This window comes from Capra hircus, chromosome 9, assembly GCF_001704415.2.
Source record: "Capra hircus breed San Clemente chromosome 9, ASM170441v1, whole genome shotgun sequence".
Lineage (NCBI taxonomy): Eukaryota > Metazoa > Chordata > Mammalia > Artiodactyla > Bovidae > Capra > Capra hircus.
In genome coordinates, this window is record NC_030816.1 from 53,687,930 (window position 1) to 53,708,756 (window position 20,827).

At 36.8% G+C, this 20,827-nt stretch overlaps 1 protein-coding gene across 10 annotated transcripts in view; it reads right to left on the reverse strand.

Moving 5' to 3' along the window:
• PTPRK (protein tyrosine phosphatase, receptor type K) overlaps positions 1 to 20,827 on the reverse strand; it is a 618,081-nt gene that overhangs the window by 372,915 nt on the left and 224,339 nt on the right. For all 10 annotated transcript variants that reach the window (XM_018053187.1, XM_018053185.1, XM_018053194.1 and 7 more), the window contains exon 3: positions 15,425 to 15,696. In XM_018053187.1, coding sequence (XP_017908676.1) covers positions 15,425 to 15,696 — 272 coding nt within the window. The remainder of the gene's footprint in view (positions 1 to 15,424; positions 15,697 to 20,827) is intronic.

Genomic DNA, 20,827 nt, shown 5'->3' on the forward strand with positions numbered 1-20,827 from the left:
TATTGTATTGTAATTATCTTCTCTGCACTTACTCCATTTGATATTTTGCTCATTTGCTTATTCATCTGTTTTCCTCCCTCCCACCACTAAAGTAGAATTCCTGGGCGAACAGGAACCTTGACACTCATTCAGAACTATATATTCCCAGCAGCCAGAAGAGTGCTTGGCAGAGATTAGACTGCTTGATAAATACTTGTGGAAGAGATAAATTAATGAGTCATTCACAGTGACCTACAGAGAGAAAGTCAATGTTGTTGTTGCTATTCTGGGACACTTAACTTCTTCAGGGTTAGATATTCCACTTCCCTAACATCCTGTAAGAGAATCCCAAATCTTTCGAATTCCATCTTTGTCTCTGCTGGTTTTAGTTGGTGTCTTTCATTTGTAAATAAGAGCTTTAAACGGAATACGTTGAGGCTTTCATTACCTCATAAAATAGATGCATAATTAGTAGACTAGCTATTGCCCCATATCTTAGCGACTAAAATTCAAAAGATCACACAAAGTAGTCACTCAGTGAACAAGAACCTAATGATCAATTGACCTGGGATTGAACAAAGACTGAAAAACTTCTAGTTTAAAACTTTACCCAATATATAAAATGCCCTCACCTTTATTCTCTACCAAGATAAAAAAAAAAAAGAGAGCGAGAGACCATCTCCTTCTAATTCTCATGCATCATGTCACAATATTTAACATAATAGACATACTCAAAAAATAGTTACAAGAGAGAAAAACATAAAAGAAAATGAACAGCAACCAAAACAAAACAGGGTAGAAATTCACTCCAATATTTATGGACCTAAACTGGCTTCACCTCTTCATATGTTTAACTAGTTGAAGTTCACAGCAAAACCAAAAGTGTCTTAATAAATATTAACCCAGAGAATCGCTATATCTATTTCCAAGTATTATATTTGTGCTGTTGTTGCAAAATTCCAGGATCTAAAGATATTTAAGTTTGAACCAATCTTTGATTGAATTTTCAACTCTTTGATAGAATTTTCAACTCTTTATTACTTTATTGAATCATTACCTGGTATAAATATATGACTATACATCTTATTTTTAAACATAAAATGAGAATTGATTTACTGCTTTGAGAAACCTGAGAAGAGTGATTTTTTAAAAGATCATTCAAAGAATATTAGGAATCTAAATCTCATCAGGGAATCCCAGTGGTGTGTACAATGGTTATTTATATAACTAAATGCAGAAATAATATGTAGTAGCTAGTTTTATAATGACAGCTTTAAAAATTCCTTTTGGAAATCAAGACAGCTAAAACGAACAACAAATTGTCTACTAGATTACATAAGTGGATGTTTTATTTTACAAAGTCCAAAGTTTATTTTCCTTTAATTTCCCACTTGTATTACTAACAACAGAATAATTATTCTATACATTATCAAAAAGAATAGTAAAATAGATAGAAACTACAAATATGTCTGACATTTCCTTTGTATTCTCTACCAACTACATTCCTTCATTTGAAAAGCTTATACTAAAAGACATAATTACAACCTTTCCTTTTTCCATTATGTTCTAAGAATGGAAACTGAAATCACCACAGCAAAAAAATTAAATTTTAGATAAAAACATACTGTCACCCAATTTAGTTTTGTTTTTCCCTTGATGAGGCAATATTTTGTTACACACCACATGCAGTCTAAGATAAAGAAAAATCAGTCTGACAAGAAAATGGACAGAGGAGGCACAGAAATTAAAGTTGTACAGAAACTAGAAAAAGCTATGGAAACAACCACCAATTCTAATTAACCATCAAAGTAAGCAGACAAAATAACTGAGGAGGAACTGATTTTAACCTGTTATCTATAATTTTCTTACTGATATGATATTGTACTTATAAATGGTACAGCATTGTCAGATTAAATGGATTAGTAAATGAAAATGAAGGAAATGATTCTTGCATCTTGTATTTTTGTGTTTGGTTAGGGATTCTGTCCCAGTTCAGTTCAGTCACTCAATTGTGTCCAACTCTTTTCAACCCCATGCACTGCAGCACGCCAGACCTCCCTGTCTATCACCAATTCCCAGAGTTTACTCAAACTCATGCCCATTGAGTCGGTGATGTCATCGAACCAACTCATCCTCTGGAGTCCCCTTCTCCTCCTACCTTCAATCGTCCCCAGCATCACGGTCTTTTCTAATGAGTCAGTTCTTTGCATCAGGTGCCCAAAGTACTGGAGTTTCAGCTTTAGCATCAATCCTTCCTACGAATACTCAGGACTGATTTCCTTTAGGAAATCAGATTGGTTGCATCTCCTTGCAGTCCAAGGGACTCTCAAGAGTCTTCTCCAACACCACAGTTCAAAAGCATCAAATCTTGAGTGCTCAGTTTTCTTTATAGTCCAACTCTCATACCCATACATGACTACTGGAAAAACCATAGCTTTGACTAGATGGACCTTTGTTGGCAAAGTAATATCTCTCCTTTTTAACATGCTGTCTAGATTGGTCATAACTTTTCTTCCAAGGAGTAAGCATCTTTTAATTTCATGGCTTCAGTCACCATCTGAAGTGATTTTGGAGCCCCCCCAAAATAAAATCTGTCACTGTTTCCACTGTTTCCCCATCTATTTGCCAGAAAGTGATGGGACCAGATATCATGATCTTAGTTTTCTGAATGTTGAATTTTAAGCCTACTTTTTCACTCCCCTCTTTAACTTTCATCAAGAGGCTCTTTAGTTCTTCTTTGCTTCCTACCATAAGGGTAGTGTCATCTGCATATCTGAGGTTATTGATATTTCTCCCGTCAACTTTCATTCCAGCTTGTGCTTATTCCAGCCCAGTGTTTCTCATGATACTGAGAATACTGTATATAAGTTAAATAAGAAGGGTGGCAATATACAGCCTTGACTTTCTCCTTTTCCTATTTAGAACCAGTCTGTTGTTCCATATCCAGTTCTAACTGTTGCTTCCTGACCTGCATGCAGATTTCTCAAGAGGCAGGTCAGGTGGTCTGGTATTCCCATTTCTTGAAAAATTTCCCACAGTTTGATGTGATCCACACACTCAAAGGCTTTGGTATAATCAATAAAGCAGAAATAGATGATTTTCTGGGACTCTCTTGCTTTTTCAATGATTTAGCAGATGTTGGCAATTTGATTTCTGGTTCCTCTGCCTTTTCTAAAACCAGCTTGAACATCAAGAATCTCACGGTTCATGTATTGCTGAAGCCTGGCTTGAGAATTTCAAGCATTACTTTACTAGCCTGTGAGATGAGTGTAATTGTGCTGTAATTTGAGCATTCTTTGGCATTGCCTTTCTTTGGGATTGGAATGAAAACTGACCTTTTCCAGTCCTGTGGCCACTGCTGAGTTTTCCAAATTTGCTGGCATACTGACTGCAGCACTTTCACAGCATCATCTTTTAGGATTTGAAATAGCTCAACTGGAATTCCATCACCTCCACTAGCTTTGTTTGTAGTGATGCTTCCTAAGACCACTTGACCTCACATTCCAGGATGTCTGGCTCTAGGTGAGTGATTACACCAACGTGATGATCCAGGTCGTGAAGGTCTTTTTCGTATAGTTCTTCTGTGTATTCTTGCCACCTCTTCTTAATATCTTCTGCTTCAGTTGGGTCCATACCATTTCTGTCCTTTATCGTGCCCATCTTTGCATGAAATGTTCCCTTGGTATCTCTAATTTTCTTGAAGAAATCTCTAGTCTTTCCCATCCTACCATCTTCCTCTATTTCTTTGCACTGATCAGTGAGGAAGGCTTTCTTATCTCTCCTTGCCCTTCTTCGGAACTCTGTATTCAAATTGGTATATCTTTCTTTTTCTCTTTTGCCTTTCACTTCTCTTATTTTCTCAGCTATTTGTTCGGCCTCCTCAGACAACCATTTTGCCTTTCTGAATTTCTTTTTCTTGGGGATGATCTTGATCACTGCTTCCTACACAATATCACGAACCTCCATCCTTATTTCTTCAGGCACTGTATCAGATCTAATCCCTTGAATCAATTTCTCACTTCCACTGTATAATCGTAAAAGATTTGACTTAGGTCATGCCTGAATAGTCTAGAGTTTTTCCCTACTTTCTTCAATTTAAGTCTGAATTTGGCAATAAGGAGATCATGATCTGAGCCATAGTCAGCTCCCGGTCTTATTTTTGCTGACTGTATAGAGCTTCTCCATCTTTGGCTGCAAAGAATATAATCAATCTGCCCCACTAGGATATATACTTTTGTTCATCTTGGTAAATGAAGATCAGCCCATTTGTGGGTGCTCAGTTGCCAACTCTTTGTAACCCTATCAACAGCAGCCCACCAGGCTCCTCTGTCCATGGAATTCTCCAGGCAAGAATATTGGAGTGGATGGATAAAGAGGCATGGAAAACAAGGAATCAGAACTGCATTAATCTGGAATCAACAAGCTGAGATGAACACAAGTGAGTGAGCAAGAGAAATATGGGCATCTATTCCACTGTTTGAAACATCCATCTTCCTCAATCCCCATGGATGAAACAAACTCCTAAGAAATGTCATCAACTGAAAAAACATTGCCTAATTCTGATTACTGCTCATTATTTTTCCAATCTGTTAAATGGGAAGTGCATTAATTCATGGAAATATTTCTCAAAAACTTAGTGAAGGGATACTTGGCAGTTCCTACTACACTAAATGAAAACAAGCATGATATAGTAGAATAAGAAGAGACTTCTGTCATATACTTGCAATAGTAATTGTGTTCAGTTCAGTTCAGTTCAGTTCAGTTCAGTCGCTCAGTCGTGTCCGACTCTTTGCGACCACATGAATGGCAGCACGCCAGGCTCCCCTGTCCATCACCAACTCCCGGAGTTCGCTCAGACTCATGTCCATCGACTCTGTGATGCCATCCAGCCATCTCATCCTCGGTCGTCCCCTTCTCCTCCTGCCCCCAACCCCTCCCAGCATCAGAGTCTTTTCCAATGACTCAACTCTTCGCACGAGGTGGCCAAAGTACTGGAGCTTCAGCTTTAGCATCATTCCTTCCAAAGAAATCCCAGGGTTGATCTCCTTCAGAATGGACTGGTTGGATCTCCTTGCAGTCCAAGAGACTCTCAAGAGTCTTCTCCAACACCACACTTCAAAAGCATCAATTCTTCGGTGCTCAGCCTTCTTCACAGTCCAACTCTCACATTCATACATGACCACAGGAAAAACTATAGCCTTGACTAGACGGACCTTAGTCAGTAAAGTAATGTCTCTGCTTTTGAATATACTATCTAGGTGAGTCATAACTTTTCTTCCAAGGAGTAAGAGTCTTTCAATTTCATAGCTGCAGTCACCATCTGGAGTGATCTTGGAGCCCCAAAAAATAAAGTCTGACACTGTTTCTACTATTTCCCCATCTATTTGCCATGAAGTGATGGGACCAGATGCCATGATCTTCGTTTTCTGAATGTTGAGCTTTAAGCCAACTTTTTCACTCGCCTCTTTCACTTTCATCATGAGGCCTTTTAGCTCCTCTTCACTGTCTGCCATAAGGGTGGTGTCATCTGCATATCTGAGGTTATTGAGATTTCTCCTGGCAATCTTGATTACAGCTTGTGTTTCTTCCAATCCAGCGTTTCTCATGATGTACTCTGCATAGAAGTTAAATAAGCAGGGTGACAATATACAGCCTTGACGTACTCCTTTTCCTATTTGGAACCAGTCTGTTGTTCTATGTCCAGTTCTAACTGTTGCTTCCTGACCTGCATACAGATTTCTCAAGAGGCAGGTCAGGTGGTCTGGTTTTCCCATCTCTTTCAGAATTTTCCACAGTTTATTGTGATCCACACAGTCAAAGGCTTTGGCATAGTCAATAAAGCAGAAATAGATGTTTTTCTGGAACTCTCCTGCTTTTTCCATGATCCAGCGGATGTTGGCAATTTGATCTCTGGTTCCTCTGCCTTTTCTAAAACTGCTTGAGCATCAGGGAGTTCGCGGTTCACATATTGCTGAAGCCTGGCTTGGAGAATTTTGAGCATTACTTTACTAGCATGTGAGATGAGTGCAACTGTGAGGTAGTTTGAACATTCTTTGGCATTGCCTTTCTTTGGAATTGGAATGAAAACTGACCTTTTCCAGTTCCGTGGCCACTGCTGAGTTTTCCAAATTTGCTGGCATATTGAGTGCAGCACTTTCACAACATCATCTTTCAGGATTTGAAACAGCTCTACTGGAATTTCATCACCTCCACTAGCTTTGTTCGTAGTGATGCTTTCTAAGGCCCACTTGACTTCACTTTCCAAGATGTCTGGCTCTAGATTAGTGATGACATCATCATGATTATCTTGGTCGTGAAGAACTTTTTTGTACAGTTCTTCCGTGTATTCTTGCCACCTCTTCTTAATATCTTCTGCTTCTGTTAGGTCCAGACCATTTCTGTCCTTTATCAAGCCCATCTTTGCATGAAATGTTCCCTTGGTATCTCTAATATATATCTACTACTGTGGGCAGGAATCCCTCAGAAGAAATGGAGTAGCCATCATGGTCAACAAAAGAGTCCAAAATGCAGTACTTGGATGCAATCTCAAAAACGACAGAATAATCTCTGGTCGTCTCCAACGCAAACCATTCAATATCACAGTTATCCAAGTCTATGCCCCAACCAGTAATGCTGAAGAAACTGAAGTTGAACGGTTTTATGAAGACCTACAAGATCTTTTAGAAGTAACACCCACAAAAGATGTCCTTTTCATTATACGGGACTGGAATACAAAAGTAGGAAGTCAAGAAACACCTGGAGTAACAGGCAAATTTGGCCTTGGAATGCAGAATGAAGCAAGGCAAAGACTAATAGAGCTCTGCCAAGAAAACGCACTGCTCATAGCAAACACCCTCTTCCAACAACACAAGAGAAGACTACACATGGACATCACCAGATGGCCAACACCAAAATCAGATTGATTATATTCTTTGCAGCCAAAGATGGAGAAGCTCTATACAGTCAACAAAATCAAGACCAGGAGCTGACTGTGGCTCAGATCATGAACTCCTTATTGCCAAATTCAGACTTAAATTGAAGAAAGCAGGGAAAACTGCTAGACGATTCAGGTATGACCTAAATCAAATCCCTTATGATTATACAGTGGAAGTGAGAAATAGATTTAAGGGTCTAGATCTGATAGATAGAGTGCCTGATGAACTATGGAATGAGGTTCACGACATTGTATAGGAGACAGGGATCAAGATCATCCCCATGGAAAAGAAATGCAAAAAAGCAAAATCACTGTCTGGGGAAGCCTTACAAATAGCTGTGAAAAGAAGAGAGGTGAAAAGCAAAGGAGAAAAGGAAAGATATAAGCATCTGAATGCAGAGTTCCAAAGAATAGCAAGAAGAGATAAGAATGCCTTCTTCAGCAATCAATGCAAAGAAATAGAGGAAAACAACAGAATGGGAAAGACTAATTGTGTTACTAGGACTCTTTTCTTAATCTGTTTACACACTGTAACTTTCATCAATGAATCAAAGCAAACAGAGCCCAAAGGAAAAGTAAAGCAGGTGTTTTATAATAAATCACTGACACAACCAGACAGAAGTCATCCTCGCAGGATGATAATTTTAAAGAAAAACAATGACAATAATAACGTCAAATCTATTGGGAGTACTTTCAGTGAAAGAAACAGGGAATCACTAAGAGTAAAACTGAGCAGCAGAAAGCTGTTTTGTTAACAGCCCATCAAACAGAAAGTATGGTGCTACTGTAAAAATGATCCAGAATGCCAAGGTTAGGCAAATACTATTACCAGAACTAAGTAAGCCTATTAAGTTATGATTAACTTCAGATGTCACTGATATGACTGAAGTCCAATTTTTTAAAAGCAAAATTAAACTAGTAAAGAGGAAAAGGGGAATAATTTTGACCATTTCATAATTAGCAACTTAGTCCATGCATGAAGATAAAAAACATTCACTTAACACTTGATCAATATTAAAACAAGGTAAAAGTGACATATATGGAAGTATCCAGCTCAGTGTTTTATAAACATAGTAGAAACTCAACGAATTATCCTTCCTTCCTTTCTTTCTATTCCTTTCAATCATTGACTCATTCTATCATAGTCCTATTTACATTTTCAGGTATATAGCCTTGTCTTCTCTCTGCAACTGGACTGAAAATTATTAACTGCTTCATTCCCGCTGCTGCTTCTGCTAAGTCGGTTCAGTCGTGTCCAACTCTGTGCGACCCCATAGATGGCAGCCCACTAGGCTCCCCCATCCCTGGGATTCACCAAGCAAGAACACTGGAGTGAGCTGGCATTTCCTTCTCCAATGCATGAAAGTAAAAAGTGAAAGTGAAGTCGCTCAGTCATGTCCAACTTAGCGATCCCATGGATAGATACAAATACTTTTAATTTTGCCATATATCTCACTTGTGCTATCTACAAACAATGTGTTGAGAGGTGGGATTGTCTAAAAGGTCAACAAAGATATGACATAATAGGATGTCTTAAAGTGCATGGGAGAATACTCAACTAAAAATTGCTATAATATTATTTTTATTGCTGCTGTTGTTGTCATTTTGTCTGAGAGTAGAACCCTGGTTCCTTCCATACCTTCTTCTGCTACCCTTAATGTGTTATCTTCTTTCTCTGAGTTACAAAATAATTGCAGTAGGGCCAAGCATCATGTTTTCATGCAACAACATGGATCTCTTTTTAATCAGGGAATAACATCTTTCCCAGAAGTCTCCCAGCTGACTTTCCATCATAACTCATTGGCTAGTGCTGTGCCACTCCTATCTGCAAAGTAAGTTGGGGAAGTAAGTAAGATGGAAAAGTATCTGAAAAAAGTGAGTAGAATGAATACTGAACAGAAAATTCATAATATCTGCAATACCGTCATATAAAGTAATAAACCAGAGTCACTTATAATGGTTGTAAATGACGACGTTACACCTATAAGAGATACCTAGCGTTATGGACTGAATTGTGTCCCCTGCGACACCTCACCAAATTCATATGCTGAAATCCTAATTGCCAATGTGATTGTATTTGGAGACTGTGCCTTTAGGAAGTAATTAAGAACCCAGGTAATGCTAGTGGTAAAGAACCTGCCTCCAATGCAGGAGGCATTTGAGGTTCAATCCTTGGGTGGGGAAGATCCCCTTGAGAAGGGCGGGGCCACCCACTCTATTATTCTTGCCTGGAGAATCCCATGGACAGAGGAGCCTGGCAAGCTATAGTCCATAGGGTCACAAGAGTAGGACATGACTGAAGTGACTTAGCACGAGGTCAGAAGAGTGGGACCCTAATCTGATTGGTCTGCTGCCCATAGGAGAAGAGGACGAGACACCAGAGCACTCTCTCTTTATTATGTGAGGTCACAGGGAGAAGGCAGGCATCTGCAAGCCAAGAAGAGAGCTCTCCCCAGGAAACAAATAGACCAGCACTTTGATCTTTGGCCTTCACACAATAAGAGAAATAAATTTCTGTTGTTTAAGTCACTTGGTCTGTAGTATTTTGTTATGGTTCCTCAAGCAGACTAGGACAGAAAATCCATCTAGGAAAGAAAAATATTGCTACCCTCCTTTCTTCCGTGGGGCTCTACATGGTTGGATAAAGACCAATAAAAATTGGAAGCATCCCAAGAGCTATGGCACAGGAGCACTATCCTCTTTTCCTCATGCTTTGCATGGATGGTTCATGAGCATGTTCTTATTTCAGCCCCTCTACTTCAAGAGCAATCTTTTAGAGACTTTTTATTTATGTAAACAGTCATTTGGTTTAAGTCCCAATCTTCTTGGATCCAAAGCAGCAGTATCTCTGGAGTGCAACAAACATTCCACTGCCAAAATATCAGTGCAATACATGTTAACATAAACCTTTAAAATGGAAACAAAAATAAAAGACCTCATGCTTGTCCAGTTCTTACAGTTTTTTTTTTTTAAACCAGTGGAAAATGCTAAGAAAATGGCTTGCAAAAGTTCAGTGTTTATTTCTCAGTGAATTAGGGGGTGAGAAAAAAAAGGCACATTTTGCTATATTATCACTTTCCAATTTCAGGCCAAACCCCTGCAGTTTTCATCACGCATCATTCTTGTGATTAATGATGTGCACCCAGTTAATGGAAAACAGCAGATTAGGTTTCCACTAATAGTTTTGGAAGTTATGTTTGCCTGCCTCATTTGGTAACAACCTCACTGTTCACTAAGAAACTAATGGATTTAATCCCAAAGCAGAATTTAGTTTTACACATTCAAGACAGGTCAGATTTCCAGAGTGGAGAAAATTATATTCTTAGAGGTGTGCTATTCTTCAGTTCAGATTTACCACTAAGATAATACCTCATGATATTTGAGTTGTTTTTTGTTTTCTTTCTTTTTGCTTCTGTTTAGTGAGCAATTTAAAAATTTACAGTACTTACTTAAGGTCAATAAAATAGGAGGAATTAGCAACTTATAACCATGGCAAATAAAATGCATGTAATATGATACTTTCTATAATTAACACACTAAGCTAAAAAGACATCTATTGTTCTGAAGACACAGGTGAGAAATAATTCCTTACGTACTATTGTATCACTGCAACGCTTATGTCAGAAATAAAATTCACATTTGCTCATCCTGTTTCCCTATAGACAGTGCTGGTTAACCAAAACAGATACGCTAGAAAGCAAACTAGTCAAGGAACAGAGAAATCAAGAGGCAAGAATTCTAGTTCCATTTCTGTCTCAAATTATATTTGAAACAATTCTTTTGTTTTCATTTTTCCCACCTCATTGTATATCTATCCCCCTTACATCATTTAATAATTGCTATTAAATATATATTGTTTCAAAGCTTTATCTACGCATATCTCACATGCCCATCTGGACGAGGCTCCTTAAAGGCAGACCCCACCTCTGATTAACATTTTTATCTTTACATTTATTTATCTTTACCTTTTTAAAGGGCCAAGCTAGACTGTAAGCGTCAGGAAAAGAGGGATTTTACCTATGTATCTCCAGAAGTTAGCATGATGTGTTAATAATGTGTACAAAAATTAGACATTTTAATAAATTAAAACCCAGAGAAAAAGAGAGTGAGGTGGAGAGGGGAGGTATGACACAAAGGACTTTTCGGGCAGTGAAAATACTCTGATTCTATAATGATGAATACATGTCATTATATGTTTGTCTAAAGTCTTAGAATGTATAACACCAAGAGTGAACCCTAAAATTAACTACAGACTTTGAGTGATTGTGCTGTGCTGTGCTACATCGCTTCAGCCATGTCTGACCCTCTGAGACCCTATGGACTGTAGCTCCTCTGTCCATGGGATTCTCCAGGCAAGAATACTGGAATGGATTGTGTGCTCTCCTCCAGGGGATCTTCCAAACCCAGGGATTGAACCTGAGTCTCTTATGTTTCCTGCATTGGCAGGCAGGTTCTTAACCTCTAGCGTCACTGGGAAAGGCCCCTGAGTGACTATGATGTGTCAATACACGTTCATCTATCATAACAAACACGGGTTCATCAATCATACCTCTCTGGTAGGAGCTGATAATGGGGGAGGCTATGCATGTGTGGGAACCAGGGATACATAAGGATGTCTCTATACCTTCCTCTCAAATTGGCTATGAACCTAAATCTGCTATTTAAAAAATATATATAGTATGTTCCATAATTAAAGAAAAATGCTGAGCAGTTATTAAATCCAATAGAGTTCACGTTATTTTTTATTTATTCAACATAATGTTAACCTAATTTATGATAAACACCCACTATATGAGTAGTTTATTGCTATAGAGTTAACAACTACTATAGAGTGTTTTCTAAGCACTCTGTATGTATTAGCTCATTTAATACTTAGAAAACCCAGTGAGACAGGTACTGTTGTGATCCTCATTTTTCAGATGAGGAAACTATAGTCAAAGAGATTAAAGAACACCCCCAAGGCTGTACATCTGCTAAATAGGAGAGTCAAGATTCACCTAGGAAGTGTCCATGGGCCCTTATCCTAATCTTCCAGGTAACCAAAATTAATTATTCAAAGAATCACTTTGCCTTTATTTCACAATTTCATGTACTTTTTTTCAAATCTGAGGTTTCTTGAGGTTGAAAACTAGTAATTAAATTACCACATCAATCTTCTCTTTAGGCATCTGATAAGATGGAATCTGTGGGAAGGGAAAGCCATACCAAAGATATACTGTATCTTTTTCAGATATTTAGTTCAACAGAAAAACGGAAAAGAGAAGGACTGGCTTGTGAAGACCATTTGTTTTCACTTCCAGGATCATGATTTTTATACAAAGGTTATCCCATACTATTAATAATTAAAAGTAATAGTATTCTCAGCCTATTTTTGATTGCTTCTGTTGTTATTATTAAAGTTGGGTGAAAAGGGGTTGTACAAGATGGGTGGTCAGATACAGAATGGTTCAAGCAAAGAAAGATAGGCATCTTCACCAGACAAACAAAAGAGAGTTAGAAAAATGAGAAAGTTAAAACAAACAAACAAAAAAGGTTAAAGAAGTCCAAAGAGTGTAAGATCTCTGGAAAAGAGAAGTTGAGAAAATTGTGGAACCAAGGAGATCAATTTCTATGATATCACAATTCTACTTAACCTAGAGGCTGGAAAAATTAAAAATAAATGGTATTTCTTTAAGAATAAAGAGTAGACTTATAAAATGGCACATTGCAATGGCTATATTTTAATTTTAAAAATACATAAAGTTTCTGCATTAAGCAATAGTCAAAAGTTTTTCATCTTATTTCCTAACAGCCAAAATCCTACATAAATACAGTTGTTTCTAATAACTGATATACAGATACTACCAGTATCTGAATGACAAAAATTGATGAAAACATCAATCAAGTAATTTATTGAGCACTAAGCACATGAATAAACAATATTCTATATTCTGTTATTTTCTCTCATTGATTGTTAGGTTTTGCAGGTTAAGGAAAAGGATGTGGAAGTAATCACGTAAGAAATGATCTATTGCACAAATTTTAGACTGCAACAAAGAGACATTTACCCACAGGTTCTATGTATTTAGCAATCATTTTCTCAAAGAGATCTCCAAAAAGATCTCATTGGCCAGGTTGAAACTTGCACAGGTTCCTTTTGCACAGTTTTATTGAAAGTACCACATGTACAAGTAACCTAGGCAGCTTTGTCATGAAAAATGAGACGGAACAAAGAAACATTCACCCAGTTCCTGGTATTATAACTCAACATTAAAAGTAACATTACAGAAATCTGCACCATAAGGAAATGTTATGGGGGGAGGGGCTGAGGGAAGGAGGGATGGACTGGGAGTTTGGGGTTCGCAAATAGAAACTATTACAAATAGAATGGATAAACAACAAGGTCCTACTGTGGAACTATATTCAGTAAAGTGGGACAAACCATAATGGAAATGAATATTAAAAAGATAAAGATCTATGTATAACTGAATCATTTTGCTGTATAGTGGAAATTAACATAACATTTTAAATCAACTATATTTTAATTAAAAATAACAAAATAAAATAGAAATTACAAGTTGGCAAAAAAAAACAGTAAGGAGAGACAGAGAGAAAGAAAATGTTATATCAATGATTCAAAGATATATCTTACCAAAAAATAGGAGCAAGCATAATGTATGCTATTTCTAAGTTACAAAAGATCAGTAGTATGACACCACAGATACATTACTTGTTGAATTTACCAACATCTACCTCTATGGGTTTTTATTTCCAAAGATGTAACTAACAATTTCATTCTTCTGAACTGTCTATGCAGGTAGCAAACAAAAATCGGTGTTGAATATAAGCAACTGGACTCTAGAATCCAAATTTTTAATATTTCTGCTACATTTGTCATCTGAGCTTTAACTTATTTCAAGGAGGCTGAATTCATTGACAGCTTTATTTTGCTGAATCAGAGCTTTTTCTTTTCCGTGTTGTGTTAAGCTCCAGTAACAGATTATAAACAAATTAATATCAATACAACGTGCTGTGAGGTTGGCCCAGCAATGACAGCCATCAGCCCACTGTTGTCAGAGAGGAGCCCATTAATCTTGCCTCAGTGCTTTTAGCATTGGCTTTGCACAGCTCCATCCACTCGCCCACCACATAAGCAGCCCTCCCAGACCTGCGCGCCCGGAAGAAGCAGATGGCTCTCCAGGACTGCTGAGAAACAGCCTCTGCTCAGGAATAATGGAGTCAACTAGCACCTAATAAGAACCCACTGAAATCTTCATAGACCCATAACCCTAAATGGAGAACCTTACCTTTAGAACTATAATTATGAAGTAAGAGACTTCTAATAAAACAAACAAACAAAAAATCAATTCAAAAACAAAGCAATTAAAACAATGGGTTGATTCCCTCGCCCCTCTTCCCAGGAATAAAGATAAGCTTAACATGCTTTTTTTAAAAGCAGAAATAAAACTGTTTTTACCTTATAAATTATTCACCAATGATAATAAAAATAGACTTTTACATAATCCATCTCTGTTAAGCTCTATAATAAGCTACAAATAGGCAAATCTTTTAAAAGTTTAAATTCCAAGATTTAGCACAGAAGTGAATTTTCAGGAGAGATAACTTTCTGTTACCAGGTACTGAACCTCACATGAAGATTACTTAACAACTTTCCAAACTGATAAATGGTCTTTTATAGTTAAACCATATAAACTCAGTCACACAACTCACAATGTAGGTACCGACACTATTAATTGTCCAGTTTACTCATAATTAAATCAAGCATTTGTGGGGAGTGGAATCCAAAGACCACGTATGGTTGGTCCAACATATGGACCACGTTTTTTGTTGGTTTTGTTTTTTTTTTTTTTGTAATGGTTGGGCTGGAAAAGCTCTACTAGGTCATGTATCTATCAGGTACAGTCTAATTACTCTGTAATTAGACAGTCAAGTGGCAATGGGATAGAATGAAGCAGTCACTTAGTCACTAGAATGAAGACTCTAAACTCTTACTGAAATCCTTTAGTTTTACCTTGAAGCCAGAACTCAAATTCTTGGTGAGGTTTTGTTTGCTTTTTTTTTTTAACTTTACATAACTGACAAAATATTTTAAAATCATTGAAGATGCCTCTCCTTAGATAACATATTTCATGAAGCCCTATTTCATGTTTATTTTTTGAGTATTATTTTCAGGAAGTTATTGAACCAATCCGGTCTGAATATTATGCTCAACTCAATAAGACTATTTCTTCCAGAACACAGATACAGAAATATGTCTGTCAGTAAGCAGATCTTTGCCAAACAACCAACAAATTTTGTACCTAAACTACCTTTTCCCATATGTTGAAATATCTTCTGTACTTTGAAGATTTTGTGCCAATGTATTTAAACATTTTCTCAAGAACAGTGGTGGAAGAGGATTAAAGAAATCATCTCTCATCCCTACGGGGCTAGTATTTACCTCTTAAGTATTATATACACAGTGAGATCCAAGGACATCAAATCATGAAATAGGAAAGAACAGATGATTACCTGATATTCATTGGGCCAAAAGGTGCTCACTGCTAGCTCAGCCCGAAGCCAGTCTCTACCCGTGAATCCAGTCACATTCCAAATTGGATTGGCAAGAGGTCCTTTATTCACCCTAACCAATATGTTCAAAGTGCCAGGATTCAGCCCTTTCTGGCTGTATAACAGGTAACTGAAGTCAATACAATGAGTGTCGTTCTCCTTCATTGTAGGCAGCTGAAGTCTGGCTTTTTCTCCAGGGTCATGATCTGAAGAGTCCACTATCATATAGGAACCTGAAATGATATCACATAAAATACGACCAAATAGATACATAAGCAAAAGGGAAAATATAATAACAGAAATAAAGCTAAAAATGATACCAATATATTCTGAGTATTAAATTTAATTTTAAAAGACTATGTCTTCCAGAACAGAGATATAGAAAGATATCAAACAAGTGAATAGATGAATTGAATTCATAGGGGGTAACAGACATTGTTCAATGTACCTAATATGTACAAATTAGTTTACTCTCCACAACAATCTGTTATTATTCCTATTTTACAGATTAGGAAACTGAGGCACAATTAGTAACTTAAAGTCAAACAGATCATGCAGAGCCAGGTTCAAACCAGATTCCCACCCTAAATTATCTCTACTCTTGCTAAACAAAGGTCTTTCAGCAAACAACCAAAGAAATGTATTATTGGCCTGATTTACAGAAGGAGTGTATTATTCTTTCCCCATCCATAATTTTAACACAGAGAGGGGCTATGAGTATAGGCACTGGAATCAATTTCTGATCTCAGATTCCAAGATCATCATGTAAGCAAGCTGTGTGACCTTCTGCAATGTACTAAGAATTCTGGACTTGCTCAAGGAATAAGGATACTTTGCAGGGTAACTGTGAGGACTGAAGTGTAAAATGCCAAAATTTCTAGAACTGAGAATCTGACACAAAGCAGATTCACCGACTTGGAGCCTCTTCCGCTAAGCTGACAGCTGATCACCACTCCTATTGTCCTTGAATCTGCAATAGTCTCTACAGTCTTATAGAGCTGCCAGATACCTGGTTTGAAATCACTAATCTACTCCACTACCTTTGGCTTAATAAATATTCATTTGAAAATCTAACAGGAGGAGGAAAAGAATATAAAGAATCTCAACCTCCCAGTTCCTCATACTCCCACCCTCAAACACACACTCTTTGTGTGGCAAGCAAAGTCATACAGGGATTTGAACATTAACTGCTGATACTAGTCCAAGGAGCTTTAAAAAAAAAAATCTAGTTTTTCTCATGTCCCTGTGGATGTTAACAAAGACATATATTACAAAAATGTAAATATTTACATTTCAAGTAATGATACCCATTTATCACACTTAAGGTAGAACACAAATTTTATTGTAAAATATTTTTCCCTAGGGTATAATTTTAACACTCCCCCCAAATGTATTATATGTAGTGTTACAGAACCCAGTGTTAAAAGGGTTACACTTTGACCTCTCTTCTTGACAAACCTGAAGAATTAATCAACCCTCTGTGTCTCCTCCTTTAAACATAGTAACTGTTTCCATGGCACACTAACCACTCATTGACTACGCGTCAACCCAGCTCAATTAACCCTCAATTTACAAGTTCAAATCATAGCACATAGGAGGGCTTCAACTATTGAAGAAATAAAAATTTCAAGATTTCAAGTCTGACCAATTTCTGGTCAATGGGTATTATATGGTTGAGAACTTTAGTGAAGATTTCAAGTGATAATACTATTAGTTATTTAAGCCAAGGACAGAATAAGTTTACTATAGTGATCATCGCTGACATTACTTTCCCTTAATTTTTCTTAGTTCTCCTCTTCTCTTGTAACCTGAAATTCTTTTAGTTTCTCTTCTTCCCCTGCTCCCGATTTTCACAGATTGCACATTCATAGAATAAACTATCCTTGTATGTTTTGAAGAAATTAAGTCCTTTTCTTTCAAATAAGATATTCTGGATCACAAACCAATTTATAGAAGCAGAATGCTTCTGTTCTTGGTTATACTCACATTTTACAGTCCATGGCTGAACTACAAAGATGTCTTTCAGATTCACTACAGCAGAACAGATCAATTATGGCTTTTAAGAAGGACCAGATCTGAGATCCTACATAAGTGACTTAGTGTTATTGGGCCTCAGCTTCTTCACAAACATAGTGACTTATTTCTCCACGGCTATCACTATTTTTTCAGTGACACATTATGGCATTAGTGGATTTAAATTATTTTTACAAGTCTGCATCAATTATGACTTCTGTCAATTTTCAAATAGTGCTCTCTAAATGACTTATAGGCTTTCAAATAATTATTTCTTCCATTATGAAATAAACTTTGAAATAAAATGTTTTGTCTCACATTTTATTTATATAGTATGATATTTATCATTAGGACCATTTAGCCATTTACAGCCAGTTGCACTTTTAAGCTACAATAATTTTCTTATTAAGAAAATGGGATAACCAAAGTATATTAATTTGTAGGAATTCCAATTTGATCATTAGAAGTCACAAAATAAAACCTTGCCAAATTGTTTCAGCATTTCAAGGATATTCAATGCAAGCTAAATAAAGTTTTAGAAGTGTTGATATTTCATTTTTATAAAATGTTTCTGCTAAATGAACTTCTGTCAATGTAGCCAGACTATTGCTACATTTTCGGAGTGCTATGGAATACCAGACCACCTGGCCTGCATCTTGAGAAATCTGTATGCAGGCCAGGAAGCAACAGTTAGAACTGGACATGGAACAACAGACTGCTTCCAAATAGGAAAAGGAGTACGTCAAGGCTGTATATTGTCACCCTGCTTATTTAACTTCTATGAAGAGTACATCATGAGAAATGCTGGACTGAAAGAAACACAAGCTGGAATCAAGATTGCCGGGAGAAATATCAATAACCTCAGATATGCAGATGACACCACCCTTATGGCAGAAAGTGAAGAGGAGCTAAAAAGCCTCTTGATGAAAGTGAAAGAGGAGAGTGAAAAAGTTGGCTTCAAGCTCAACATTCAAAAAATGAAGATCATGGCATCTGGTCCCGTCACTTCATGGCAAATAGATGGGGAAATAGTGGAAACAGTGTCAGACTTTATTTTGGGGGGCTCCAAAATCACTGCACATGGTGATTGCAGCCATGAAATTAAAAGACGCTTACTCCTTGGAAGGAAATTTATGAAGAACCTAGATAGCATATTCAAAAGCAGAGACATTACTTTGCCAACTAATGTCTGTCTAGTCAAGGCTATGGTTTTTCCAGTAGTCATGCATGGATGTGAGAGCTGGACTGTGAAGAAGACTGAGCGCCAAAGAATTGATGCTTTTGAACTGTGGTATTGGAGAAGACTCTTGAGAGTCCCTTAAACTGCAAGGAGATCCAACCAGTCCATTCTGAAGGAGATCAACCCTGGGATTTCTTTGGAAGGGATAATGCTAAAGCTGAAGCTCCAGTACTTTGGCCACCTCATGCGAAGAGTTGACTCATTGGAAAAGACTCTGCTGTTGGGAGGGATTGGGGGCAGGAGGAGAAGGGGACGACAGAGGATGAGATGGCTGGATGGCATCACTGACTCAATGGATGTGAATCTGAGTGAACTCCGGGAGTTGGTGATGGACAGGGAGGCCTGGTGTGCTGCAGTTCATGGGTCGCAAAGAGTCGGACACGACGGAGCGACCGAACTGAACTGAACTGATGGAATATCATGCATTTATTTCACAGTTTTCAAAAGGAGGAAACAAGCAGTAGCATCAAAAAGCCATCTAAATCCTTCTGCCATCTGACTTCATATAGTGGCAATTTACCCTGTAGGGACCATAGAGGTAGCTGCCTGTTTGACACAAGATTCCCTTCCATCATCCCAAACATAGAGAATACTATGCTATTCTTATCAACTTCTAAAACTTACTTCCACAGTCTCCCAGAATAACTGGCTACCAACACATAGAATCAACAAAGTCTGTAATATGCACTTCCTCATTCTTCACGTTATAATTTAAGCATATTTACTATTGTTTAGTTATCAGCTAACTAATCCCTCAGATTTCCAATGAGTTTAGTTCTATTCAGCTGTAATTTAGCTATCTCAAGGCTTAATAATGAAACATCTGTGTGCACATAGATATAATGTACTAATTTCTAATAAACGTGAATTCTTCAGTGTGGCCTTACAAATATTCCTTACAGTCTCTTGAGCAACAGAGTTCTCAAATATATCATTTAAGACAGAGGAAGAAAACATAAATCCTTATAATTAAAACTTTTAAAAAGTATAGCCTTTCTGGAAAGCAATTTGCCAATGAGAATCAAAAATCTTTCAAAAGTTTCATGCCTTCTGCTCTGGCAATTTCAAATCTAGGAAGGTACACTACATAATCACGTGTATGTACAGGGATAAAGGCTTAAAAAAAATTCTCATTTTCCTCATTAAAATAAGGAAAAGAAAAAGTATTTAAAATTCTAATAACAGGCAATTTGTAAAATTATGACAAAAGTTTGATGAATACTTATGCAGTCATTAAAAATGATATTATTAAAAACTTTTAATGGAAAATAGAATATGCTAGGTAAAATACACAGGTTATAAAATATTATACTCACTTATGAAAATATATATTTATATTAAATAAAAGCATTGGTATAGTGAGTGGGTGTATTCATATATGAACACATAAACATGTAGATACAATTGAAAGAAAACAAAAATGCATAGAAAATGTCAACTGTATTATTGGGGCAGGGGGGTGCTGTACTTTGTCTTCTGTTTTATTTTCATTCACACATATTCACTGAATGTTCTACAGTAGGCATGCAATAGATTTGTACTTTAAAGAAAGAAAGACTATATGAATGCCATCTTACATGAGGACCATCAAATGGATAATGATAAATACTTAGGAAATAAACACGGCATTTGTTTTGTTTTGTTTTGTTGCCCTTTAAAAATTAATCCTATTTTTATCCCACAGATTAACAGCTTCTTGGCTTTCAAAAAAAAATACAAAAACTAGGACCTTCTTATCTACTTCAATTCATTAAAAAACAGAGGCTGCAAGTACTTAGCAGCTTTTACTTAGAAAGCCAAAGAAAACAAATTCCATATTCATAAACACCACAGTCCAAAATCTAGATAAACAATGTCCTACAAATTTCCTGTATTAATGAAAAATTTATCTTTATGCTATACTTCTAGGAAAAAACATAGTAACAGAGAAAATAGGATTAACTGCTAAGAAAATAATGAATGATAAATAGGTTTCTACACTTCATCCTAAACTTCCTTCATTTATATTTATATATATATATATCTTTCTTTCTGAACACTAACAATATTTTCATTAAGTCAGGTCTTATTCGAAATCCATTGTATTTTCCTGTAAGTAAGCAAAGAGAAAT